Here is a 12,946-nt window from a genome sequence, read left to right as displayed (position 1 = left end):
AGAGCCTCAAGCTGTCCCCCTGGGTAGAGTGCCATGGCATCACAGCTCACAGCAACCTCCAACTCCTGGGCTCAAGCGAGTCTCCTGCCTCTCCCTCCCAAATAGCTGGGACCACAGGTGCCTGCCACAATGCCTGGCTATTTTTTTTGGTTGCAGCCATCATTGTTGTTTGGCAAGTTCAGGCTGGATTCGAACCGGCCACCTTAGATGTATGTGGCTGGCGCCTTAGCCACTTGAGCCACAGGCACCAAGCCTTTGCCCAGGATTTTGAGGATGCAGTCAGCTATGATAACACCACTACACTAGTTGGGCAGTAGAATGAGATCCTGTCTCAAAACTAAATAAATTAAGACAGGCATTGTGGCTCACACCTGTAATCCTAGAACTCTGGGAGGCCCAGGCAGGTGGATTGCTTGAGCTCAGGAGTTCAAGACCAGCCTGAGAAAATAAAAAAATTAGCAGGGCATTGTAGGGGGCACCTGTAGTCCCAGCTACTTAGGAGGATGGGGCAAGAGGATTATTAAAGTCCAAGACTTTGACGTTGCTATGAGCTATAACATCACAACACTTAACCCCAGTGTAACTGAGGGTTTGTTTTTTTTTTTTAATTTGAGACAGAGTCTCACTATGTCCCCCTGGGTAGAATGCTGTGGTATCACAACTCACAGCAACCTCTATCTCTTAGGTTTAAGTGATTCTCTTTCCTCAACCTCCTAAGTAGCTGGGACTATAGGCGCCCACCACAATGCCGGCTATTTTTTTATTGCAGTTGTCATTGTTGTTTTAGCTAGCCTGGCCGGGTTCTAACCTGCCACCCTCAAGGTACGTGGCTGGCACCATAACCACTGGGCTACGGATGCCACCCATGACTAAGGGGTTTTTTTTGGTTTTTTTTTTGAGACAGAGCCTCAAGCTGTCACCCTGGGTGGAGTGCTGTGGCATCACAGCTCACAGCAACCTCCAACTCCTGGGCTCAAGCGATTCTCCTGCCTCTGCCTCCCAAGTAGCTAGGACTGCAGGTCCCCGCCACAATGCCTGGCTAATTTTTGGTTGCAGCCGTCACTGTTGTTTGGTGGGCCTGGACTGGATTCGAACCCGCCAGCTCAAGTATATGTGGTTGGTGCCTTAGCTGCTTGAGCCACAGGCGCTGAGCCCATAACTAAGGTTTAAAAAAAAAAAAAAAAAAAAAAAAAAGAAACAAATAAAATAAAATATATTAAATAAATAGGAAGGTAAACCCAAAGGAAGACACATGATGCATGGATGGTACATGAGATTTTAAGGTTCTCTAAAGGGACAATGAGGCTCGGCGCCTGTGGCTCAAGCGGCTACCGCGCCAGCCGCATACACCTAAGCTGGTGGGTTCAAATCCAGCCTGGGCCCGCCAAACAACAATAATGGCTGCAACCAAAAAATAGCCGGGCGTTGTGGCGGGCGCCTGTGGTCCCAGCTACTTGGGAGGCTGAGGCAGGAGACTCGCTTGAGCCCAGGAGTTGGAGGTTGCTGTGAGCTGTAATGCCACGGCACTCTGCCCAGGGGACAGCTTGAGGCTCTGTCTCAAAAAAAAAAAAAAAAAAAAAAAAGAAACAAATAAAATAAAATATATTAAATAAATAGGAAGGTAAACCCAAAGGAAGACACATGATGCATGGATGGTACATGAGATTTTAAGGTTCTCTAAAGGGACAATGAGGCTCGGCGCCTGTGGCTCAAGCGGCTACCGCGCCAGCCGCATACACCTAAGCTGGTGGGTTCAAATCCAGCCTGGGCCCGCCAAACAACAATAATGGCTGCAACCAAAAAATAGCCAGGCGTTGTGGCGGACGCCTGCAGTCCCAGCTACTTGGGAGGCTGAGGCAAAAGAATCACTTGAGCCCAGGAGTTGGAAGTTGCTGTGAGCTATGATACCACAGCACTCTACCTAGGGTGACAGCATGAGGCTCTGTCTCAAAATAAATAAATAAATAAAGGGACAATGCATTTAAAAAAAACTTTGAGACCTCTGGCCTTAGTCCACACTCAGAATCTGAATATGATCCTCGTCTGGGCTAGATCACCCCAAGGCCCACACCATTTCCAACACACGCTTACGTGAAATCTCTTCGAGAACTACTATTACTTTCTTTTTGTTGTTGTTATAATTGTTCTGTTTTATTATTGTTGTTAATCTCTTACTGTGCCCAATTTATAAATTAAATTTTATCACAGATATGTACACACAGGAAAACATAATGTATATAGGGTTTGGTACTATCTGAGGTTTCAGACATCCACTGAGGGTTTTGGAAAATAAAATAACCCCTGAGGATAAGTGGGGAGTATTACTTATGCTAAACAGAAATATATATACACAACAATGAGAAATACTAATGGGGCAAATCCAAATATAAATGAAGACAATCTTCTGAATTCACGTTTGAATCACGTTTCATCTGGCATCAAAAACCACTAATCTGGGTGGCTCTTGTGGCTCAGTGGGTGGGGCACCGGCCCCATATACCGACGGTGGTGGGTTCGAACCCAGCCCCAACCAAACTGCAACAAAAAATAGCCAGGCATTGTGGCAAGCACCTGTAGTCCCAGTTACTCGGGAGGCTAAGGCAAGAGAATCACATAAGCCCAAGAGCTAGAGGTTGCTGTGAGTTGTGACACCATGGCACTCTACCAAGGGTGACAAAGTAATACTCTGTCTCTAAAAAAAAAAAAAGCCAAACACCAATCTTTGGGCAGTGCCTGTGCCTCAGTGGGTAGGGCACCGGCCCCATACACTGAGGGTGTCAGGTTCAAACCCAGCCCTGGCCAGCTAAAACAATAGTGGCAACTACAACAAAAAATAGCCAGGCATTGTGGTGGGCGCTTGTAGTCCCAAATACTTGGGAAACTGAGCAGAGAAAATCACGTAAGCCCAAGAGTTGGAGGTTGCTGTGAGCTGTGACACCACAGCACTCTACTGAGGGAAACAGAGTGAGACTCTGTCTCAAAAAAAAAAATCACCAATCTTTTAGTACTTTTCTAGTACGTTATTCTGTATCCACATTCTCTGCATCTGATTGGATCCCTGGATTTTATTTCATTTTCTGTGTGACATTCTCCACAGATACATATCATTGGCTGCTGGTTTGGGGGTTGAACGTCCTTTTTAAGCTCATCGTCCATTGTAGTCTCTACGCAGCTCTGTGAACCTTCCCACTCCAGAACTATTATTACTCTTTAAAATACAAAGAGTATGTGGGTAGGGTCTATGGGATCAGGTTAATTCACTTCGACAAATCTGAGTAATCCAAGTCTATTAAACCACTTAAAAAAAGAAATCAAAGGAAGGCAGTGGCATACCCAGCTTTCCCAAACCAGTTGCCCATCACAGCAACCACACAGGGCCAACCAGTGGACTGTAGCAGGCCGTTCACAATCCACAGACAGCAGTACAGCCATTTGTTGTAGAAATGCAGCCATTCTGTGAGGGTGCCAAAGACAAATACCTTAGAGAAGGAAGAAATAAAAAGGGACATGTGACATCCACAGACACTTTTAGTAGACTCAACTGCCCGCTACACTTATGTTTCTGAGTAAAAGGACTATCTGAAGACTATATATTCAAACAGCAAGTGCCTAAGAGACATGTGACTGACTGTTACAATGCTCCTTCTTGCTCAGCCGGCACTGAGGAGGCAAAGACTGATCATCACTGACCCAGAGAGACGAGAATGTTGAATAACACTGTCATTAAGTTATCAGCCCTCCGATTTGTATCTTTGATGCTAAAAAGTTAATTCTCCATTTTTTGCCCCATTGTATATCTAATTCCACTTCCTCTCGCTCAGACTATGGATGTGGAGGGAAGTGGCAAGCTCCAAAGGGCTACTGTGAGGACGGATGAGCCCTTGTGGGCAAACTCCCTCCAAACAGCACCAGGCACTGTGCTGGGTAAAGGCACCAGGTAAGTGCTAGCCACTGTTATGACTGCAGCTACTAAGTTAATTAGTGTAAGTACAATCTATCTAACTTGGGATCTGCTAAATCATTTAGTAGCTTTCATCAAGTGGCTGCTTTTTTCCAGGTACTTTGTTCAAGTGGACATTTTATTTGCAGCTAAAGTCTATTCTGGGAAAACTCTGCATGATTAAAAAACAGTATATATAATATTGTCTGATTCTAGTTATAAGATATTCTGAAATAAACAAAACTCTAAGGACAGAAAAATGGCAATGGCTGCCAGAGGCTGGGCCAAAGGGGAGGTAGCTAAACAACCATACTCACTGATTTGAAACTCAGAATTATATAGTAAAGAGGGTGAGTTTATATACACGCTTCAATTTCTTTTTTTTTTTTTTTTTTAAATAGACTCTCACACTATCACCCTCAGTAGAGTGCTATGGTGTCACAGCTCACAGCAACCTCAAACTCTTGGGCTTAAGCAATTCTCTTGCCTCAGCTTCCCAAGTAGCTGGAATAACAGGCGCCCCCCCCCCACAACACCTGGTTATTTTTTTGTTGTAGTTGTCATTGTCTAGTAGGCTGGGGCCAGGTTCAAACCAGCCTGTCTCAGTATATGTGGCTGGCCCCCAAACCACTGAGCTATGAGCGCCGAACCAACACACTTCAATTTTTTGTTTTTTGTTTTCTGTTTTTTGAGACAGAGCTTCCTTCTGTTGCCTAGGCTAGAATGCCATGGCATTACCTAGCTCACAGCAACCTAAAACCCCTGGCTTCAAGTGACCTTCCTGCCTCAGCCTCCCAAGTAGCTGGGACTACAAGTGCCTGCCACAACACCCAGCTAATTTTTCTATGTTTAGTAGAGATGGGGGTCTCACTCTTGCTTAGTCTAGCATCAAACTCCTGACCTAACTGTTCCTCCCACCTCCACCTCCCAGAGTGCTGGGACTACAGGTGTTAGCTACTGTCCCTGGCCCATACTGCCATTTTTTTTTAAATTAAAAACAAGGAAATGTATATATACGGTTAAAAAATAGTATGTATATATGTGCTTGGCTGGGCAGCTTATAAAGCACTCCAATCTCTAAAATTTAAAGGATAAACAGGGTTTTCCTGTATTTAAATGGTACACACTGAAAAAGTAATAAATGAAGATCTAACTAAACCCCACAGTCTCATTCAATCAACAAAAATTCCTTACTAGGAGCCTATAAGTAAATAAAGATAAAGGAGATATGGACCTTGCCCTACACAGCACTTAACATGCCAGGCATTGTTCCAAATACCTCATATATAGAAACTCATATAATTCTCACTACAACCCTATGAGAAGGTAACATGCATATCGTCTTTTCCAAATGAAGAAGCTGAAGTACAGGGAAGTCATAAGCTAGAAAACTACAGAAGAGGAAAAGAAACACAGGCTATTCCAGTCTAGGGAATCTGCGATCTTAACCACCATGCTACCCACTCCTGGGAAAGCAAGACTGAGACAGAAATAACTAGGCTGAGTGGCAATTTCAAATGTCTGCAAAGTGGGAGGCACCTGTGACTCAGTGGGTAGGGCACCGGCCCCATAAACCAAGGGTGGTAGGTTCAAACCCCACCGTGGCCAAACGGCAACAAAAAATAGCCGGGTGTTGTGGTGGGCACCTATAGTCCCAGCTACTTGGGAGGCTGAGGCAAGAGAATCACCTAAGCCCAAGAGCTGGAGGTTGCTGTGAGCTGTGATGCCACAGCACTCTATCCAGGGTGACAGCTTGAGGCTCTGTCTCAAAAAAGAAAAGAAAAAAATGCCTACAAAGAAAAACACAGGCATAATAGCTCAGAAGAGGGGTCACCAAGGTCAGGCATTCTGAGAGAGGTGTTGCTTGGTCAATGATGTGAAGGATATAGTGAGGCGGGACAGGAAACCAGCAGGAACAAAGCACTGAGGTAGGAGAGAGCAGCACGTTAGGGGCACAGAAAGTCATCTTGTTTGGGAAGCAGAGAGACAAATGTGATTGTAAAGACTAGCTGGGCCCAGGTTCCAGAGAGTGCTAGATGCCATGCTATTTATTCAGACTATATGTTAATATTAGACTTTGCTGGTGCCTGACAGTCAAGGAAAGGACCTGACCAGAGTTGTAATTTTAAAAAGCTCAGCTGAGTGAAAAGGCAAACAAGGGATTAGAACATGAAAAAATTTTACTGTTCTATCCTTTATAGAGAAGAAGGGGGATTATCTGGATTCTAAAATACCTGGCCAAAATAATAATAATTGTAACACCTTTCCAACTTACCACCAATGCAGAAGAACACATGCCAAAAGACAGAACCCATCGCAGATTCAGCCGATCCCCAACAATGCCACTGATGAAAAGGCCCTAAAAATGAAGAGTTTAACTTTTACAGCTTTAAATAATAACACAGTCTGAAAAAAGTAACATGCATTGCAAAGCAAATGAGGCAAACAAAACATTAAAATTATTTAAAATTCTATCTTATTCACATGCTTAGACTAGCTATTTATATGAGTTTCACAAATGCTTCATGAAACAGCAATGAGCTTCTGTGCACTATACTGCAAGGACACCATAATTCAGAGCAAACTTTAGTTTTACTTGATTCCCTGAATGAAAACAAACAAAATCACATAAGAATAACTCTAATAATTGGTTTGGCACATGTAGCTCAGCAGCTAGGGCATTAGCCACATACGCTGGAGCTGGCGGGTTCGAATGTAGCCCAGGCCTGACACACACACAAAGAAAATGGCCAGGCATTGTGGCGGGCACCTGTAATCCCAGCTATTTGGGAGGCTGAGGCAAAAGAATCACTTAAGCCCAAGATTTGCAGGTTGCTGTGAGCTGTGATGCCATAGCACTCTACCAAGGTGACATAGTGAAACTCTGTCTCAAAAAAAATAACTCTAATAAACAAACACACAAATACATCTCATTTTCTAGAATAGATTAATTCCTAAACTTTACTTACAAGATTTCTTAGGCTCAGCACCTGTGGCTCAAGTGGCTAAGGTGCCAGCCACATATACCTAAGGTGGAGGGTTTGAATCCAGCCCGGGCCCACCAAAACAACAATGATGGCTGCAACCAAACAAAATGGCCGGGCGTTGTGGCAGGCGCCTGTGGTCCCAGCTACTTGGGAGGCTTAAGCAGGAGACTCGCTTGAGCCCAGGAGTTGGAGTTTGCTGTGAGCCGTGATGCCACAGTACTCTACCTAGGGGGAGAGCTTGAGGCTCTGTCTCAAAAAAAAAGATTTCTCAAAGACTGGCTAGGCGCCTGTGGCTCAAGCGGCTAAGGCACCAGCCACATACACCTGAGCTGGCAGTTTGAATCCAGCCCAGGGCCTGCCAAACAACAATGATGGCTGCAACCAAAAAATGGCTGGGTGTTTTAGCAGGCACCTGTAGTACCAGCTACTTGGGAGTTGGAGGCAGGAGAATCGCTTGAGCCCAGGAGTTTGAGGTTGCTGTGAGCTATGATGCCACAGCACTCTACCCAGGGTGATAGCTTGAGGCTCTGTCTCAAAAAAAAACAAAAAAAGATTTCTCAAAGAGATCCCTCTTAGCCATGTGCATGAGGAGTTAAGATGCGTTACTGCATGTCCTACAGGTTCAGCTCCTACCTTATAAGAAGTAGAACAGAAGTTTCTAGGGTACACCTGCTGCCTATTTAATCTGACCCTTGGGTTTCACTATTTCCCAAGGCAAGAAGAGGAAGAAGGCAGGGACAACAATCAGTTGGAGAGTAGTATAAACATTCTGCCTTCTGCTCCCCTCCCACTGAGTGACAGGAATTAAAACGCTGAGATCTGCCTGTAGTCCCAGCTACTTGGGAAGCTGAGGCAAGAGAATAGCTTAAGATCAAAAGTTGGAGGTTGCTGTGAGCTGTGACACTACGACACTCTACTGAGGGTGACATAGTGAGACTCCGTCTCAAAAAAAAACAAGGGCAGTGCCTGTGGCGCAAAGGAGTAGGGTGCAGGCCCCATATGCCAGAGGTGACGGGTTCAAACTCAGCCCCGGCCAAAAACTGAAAACACACACACACACACACACACACACACAAACCCACTGAGCTCATGGCGTGAAGGAAAACTGAAGACCTAAAGGGCAGCATTCATTAGGTTTCTTCCACAAATATATAAAATGAATTAAATGTCTTGACTTAGATGAGGACCAAGTATTTCTAATAAATTGACTATAGAGGAATTTAGATGATATCACTATAAATGTTTCTCTCTGGTTATCATTAAGCTTCCCCATCCTCAAAAGAAGCAGCAAGCATTAAAATAGACTGCTCCAATATTCCCTAGCTTCTCCCCTCCACAGTCTTACCCTATAACAAAGAAAGAAGAAAAAAAAATCTCCCAATTCTATTTCAGATGAGGGAATGCATTCATTCTGTGATGCTCCAAAACGCAAAAGGCCTGGATGTCACAGAAGGAAATGCCACTCAAGAGGAAGAATTTTGATTTTTCCTGGCAATTATCTTTCCTCTATTTCATCCTAAGGTAGGTGTTACAGATGAGGAAACTAAACATCAAAAAAAGGTTAAATTCCATTTCAAAACCAAGTTTAACACAGCTAGTTAGCCACGACAGAGTTGATCTTTCCACTAAACTATACTGCCTCTTAAAATAGCCCCTGAAGGGACCCAGTGGCTCAAAGAGAAACAAGCACCCATCACTAGAAGGGCTCTAGCCAAAGCCCAATGACTCCACATCAGAATCATGTACAGAAAGTGTGCAAGGCAAGAAGCCAGGCTAAATAAATGATCTAAAACCCATTTCTATTGTTTCTGTAAGTTCCTTTTTGAAGAAAAGATACCCTAAAATTACCCAAATAAGCACTTATTTAGGGATAACTTGGGGACCTCCACCTAGTATTTCACATTGCCTGGACAATCTAATTAAAAGGTTTTTATAAATGAAAAAACTTTAAATATAGGACATAAGACGCTTAGGGAGATGGCTTGGTGCCTGTGGCTCAAGTGGCTAAGGTGCCAGCCACATACACCTGAGCTGGCTGGTCTGAATCCAGCCCAGGCCCACCAAACAACAATGACGGCTGCAACCAAAAAAACAGCCAGGTACTGTGGTGGGTGCCTGTAATCCCAGCTACTTGGGAGGCGGAGGCAGGAGAATCACTTGAGCCCAGGATTTGGAGGTTGCTGTGAGCTATGATGCCATAGCACTCTACCCAGGAAGACAGCTTGAGGCTCTGTCTCAAAAAAAAGAGGTAGAAAAAAAATTAAAAAAAAAAAAAAAGATGCTTAGGGAGAAAAGGAAACTCCTCACTATCCATGGTTCCAGCTGTTGCCACCATCAGCCCCTCAACTCTAATGTGGCAGCCACCATACATGTTCCTACAGAGACATTTGCTGCCCAATCTGACACTACTGCAGACACTGACCTTTCCCTCACCCTGTCCGTACTGCCCAGCACACCACCCTCTCCGTCTCTGCCTCCTTCCTATTCATCTCAGCCTCCCCACCCATTTCTCAGCCCCACCTCGAAAGACTGGAAGCTCCAGGGCTCAGTCCTCACACCTCTTCTCTGTCCTCACCTATTGTCTTGATAATTTCATTTGCCATCCACATGCCAAGGACTGTGAAATTTGTATCTCCAGCCTGGACCCCTCTCCCTTCAACTCTAGGCTCATATGACGAAGGATCTGCTCTTTATCACTAAGGCAAAACAGGCATCTCAAATGCGACATGTCCAAAAGGGATTCCTCCAAGGCTTTCTCTTCTCATAGTCTTCTGCTCAGCCCTGACACTTTCACTTTTTTTTTTTTTTTTTAGACAGAGCCTCAAGCTGTCCCCCTGGGTAGAGTGCCATGGCATCACAGCTCACAGCAACCTCCAACTCCTGGGCTCAAGCGAGTCTCCAGCCTCAGCCTCCCAAGTAGCTGGGACCACAGGTGCCCACCATAATGCCCGGCTATTTTTTGGTTGCAGCCGTCATTGTTGTTTGCGGGGCCTGGACTGGATTCAAACCCGCCACCTTAGGTGTATGTGGCTGGCGCCTTAGCCACTTGAGCCACAGGCACCAAGCCGACACTTTCACCTTAGAGTTTTCTTTGATGTGCTTCTCTTATATTCCACTGTCAATAGGAAAAAAATACTATTGGCTTTATCTGCGAAACACAGCTAAAATCTCCTTCCCCCATCCCATTACTGTAAGCCTGGACCCAACCACCACACTTCCCTTTGAGACAGCAAGAACCAAACTTGTCTCCCAATTCCTCCTCCATCCTTGCCTTATCTCTCAGAGTGACAAGTACGCCTGTCCAGATCCAAGTCAGATGTCACTCTGTGAAAAACCTTCCAGCAAGTCCCATCTCACTCAGGGTTAAAGCCAGAGCCCCACAAAAGGAGCCAGAACCCTACTGACCTAACCCCATCACCTCTCAGCCTCGCATCCAGCAACTCTATTCCAGCCATACCGACCTTACTCTACCTCAAACATCCTCCCTTACGCCATTTTCCCCAGCCATCTGGGAGAGCTCTCTACACCCCCACCCAAGCCTATTTAGTCCCCTGTCCCTGCTCTACAAAAGTAGAGCTCCGTAGCACTTACCACCTTATCACCATCAAAAATACAGTGTACCGGCTTGGCCCCTGTGGCTCAAGTGGCTAAGGCACCAGCCACATACACCTAAGGTGGTGGGATCGTATCCAGCCTGGGCCTGCCAAACAACCATGACAACTGCAACCAAAAAGTAGCCGGGTGCTGTGGCGGGCGCCTGTGGTCCCAGCTACTTGGGAGAGCTACTGAGGCAGGAGACTCGCTTGAGCCCAGGAGTTGGAGGTTGCTGTGAGCTGTGATCCCATAGCACTCAACCCAGGGGGACAGCCTGAGGCTGTCTCAAAAACAAAAACACCCCCCCCCCCAAAGACAGTATACAGTAGAACCTTAATAGTTAACACCTCCCTACATCAACCACCTCAACGTGACCTGATAGTCACAGATGGGACATACATCACATGTACCTATCAGTACAATAGGCCTAGTCCCTTATGCTGACCGCCTCTGTATACTGGGCAGTTTATTACAGTCCCTTGGGAGGTCAACTTACAGAGCTTGTCTATATTTATTTATAGCATTTTGTGAACATAAGTTTTATAAAAGTAGGAATTTTTTGTATCATTCATGATAAATTCCTCATGATACTTGCCAAATACTCAATAAACGTTTATCAAATGAATAGGAAGGACATGAAATGCTTCAAAACCACTGAACTCAGTCAGCAAATTCAAAATCTCTGACAAACTTCATAAGGTTTAGAGTCATTAGCTTTTATACTTTTTCCTCAACTTAAAAATCCCAGAAATTCTCAGCTTGGCGCCTGTGGCTCAAGCGGCCAAGGCGCCAGCCACATATACCTGAGCTGGCTGATTCGAATCCAGCCCGGGCCCGCCAAACAACAATGACAGCTGCAACCAAAAAAATAGCCAGGCATTGTGGTGGGTGCCTGTAGACCCAGTTACTTGGGAAGTGGAGGCAGGAGAATCACTTGAACCCAGGAGCTGGAGGTTGCTATGAACTGTGATGCCACAGCACTCTACCCAGGGAGATAGCTTGAGGCTCTGTCTCAAAAAAAAAAAAAAAAAATCCTAGAGTTCTAAAACTTACCACAGGTTGCCTGTAGCTCAATGGTTAGAGCATTGGCCTTGTGCACCAGGGGTGGCAGGTTCAAACCCAGCCCAGGCCTGATTATCAAAAAAATGAAATAAAATAAAACAAAACTTACCACAGCATAGGAGAAGAGGAAAATGGTATCCAGGGTCCCAAGGAAAAGAGTAGCTTCCTCTGCACTAGGAAACAAATGGTTGCTGTTCCAGATCTACAGAAATATGAGAACCAGTCAATCCCTGCTGGTATCTGCTAGTGCTTTGTTTCTCAAATCCCCTTCACAAACACTTTGAAAAGATCAGTATAGTAGAGATAATTTTTTATTTTTTTTGGAGACAAGTGTCTCACTCTGTCACACAGGCTATAGTACAGTCATCATAGCTCACTGCAATCTCTGACTCCTGAGATCAAGTGATCCTCCTGCCTTAGCCTCCTAAGGAGCTGAGACTGTAAGTGGCTGTCACCACACTGGACTAATTTTTCCTATTTTTTGTAGAGATGGAGTCTTTGCTCTTGCTCAGGCTCCTGGCTTAGTAATCCTCCTGCCTCAGCCTCCCAAAGTGCTAGGATTACAGGTATGAGCCTCTAGGCCCGGTCTAAAGACCAACTTTTACTTCAAATACATTTATAAAGTTCCTAACTAGTATACTCATTTCTTATTTTTTTGCTTTTATTATTTTTAATTGACACATAATAATTGTGCACACTTATGGGGTACAGATCATAGCTCTCCCACAGTGGTCTAGGGAACAAGGTGGGGAGGGAAAGTGCTTCAAGAGCCTTTCTGCAAGTGGGTCTACAAGGTCAAAACTATTTATTTTAGAATAGAGTCTCACTTTGTCACCCTTGGTAGAGTGCCGTAGCATCATAGCTCATAGCAACGTCAAATGCTTGGGCTCAAGCAATTCTCTTGCCTCAGTTTTTCTATTTTTTTTGAGACAGAGTCTCACTATGTCACCCTTGGTAGAGTGCCATGGTGTCATAGCTCATAGCAACCTCAACTTCGTGGGCTCAAGTGATTCTCTTACCTCAGCCTCCCTAGTAGCTGGGACTACAGGCACCCGCCACAATGCCTGGCTATTTTGTTGTTGTTGTCATGGTTGTTTAGCAGGCCCGGGCTGGGTTCAAACCCACGAACCCCAGTACATGTGGCTGACACCGTAACCACTGAGCTACAAGCGTGGCATCCGTAGCACAGTGGGTACAGGGCCAGCCACATACATGGAGGCTGGTGGGTTCAAGCTCCATGAAGGCAAGAAAATCACTTAAGCCCAAGAGTTTGAGGTTGCTGGCTCGGCACCTATAGCTCAACCAGCTAGGGCGCCAGCCACGTACACCTAAGGTGGCGGGTTCGAATCCCCAGCCCGGACCC

General features: G+C 45.3%; 1 protein-coding gene and 1 pseudogene across 1 annotated transcript in view; both read right to left on the bottom strand.

Annotated features, from left to right (window-relative positions):
* The window catches only part of LOC111725858, a 4,193-nt pseudogene extending 973 nt beyond the window's left edge, over positions 1–3,220 (bottom strand).
* Positions 1–12,946, bottom strand: part of SLC37A3 (solute carrier family 37 member 3) — a 54,873-nt gene that overhangs the window by 29,392 nt on the left and 12,535 nt on the right. Inside the window, exons 4-6 of the mRNA XM_003791570.3 lie at positions 11,693–11,785; positions 6,216–6,299; positions 3,334–3,479 (exon numbers count right to left, since the gene is read on the bottom strand). Of these exons, the coding sequence (XP_003791618.1) occupies positions 3,334–3,479; positions 6,216–6,299; positions 11,693–11,785 (323 nt within the window). The remainder of the gene's footprint in view (positions 1–3,333; positions 3,480–6,215; positions 6,300–11,692; positions 11,786–12,946) is intronic.

This window comes from Otolemur garnettii, unplaced genomic scaffold (assembly GCF_000181295.1).
Source record: "Otolemur garnettii isolate 467f Iridium unplaced genomic scaffold, OtoGar3 scaffold00049, whole genome shotgun sequence".
Classification (NCBI taxonomy): domain Eukaryota; kingdom Metazoa; phylum Chordata; class Mammalia; order Primates; family Galagidae; genus Otolemur; species Otolemur garnettii.
The sequence above is the reverse complement of the archived record's forward strand: the minus strand, read 5'-3'. Positions and strand labels throughout refer to the sequence as shown.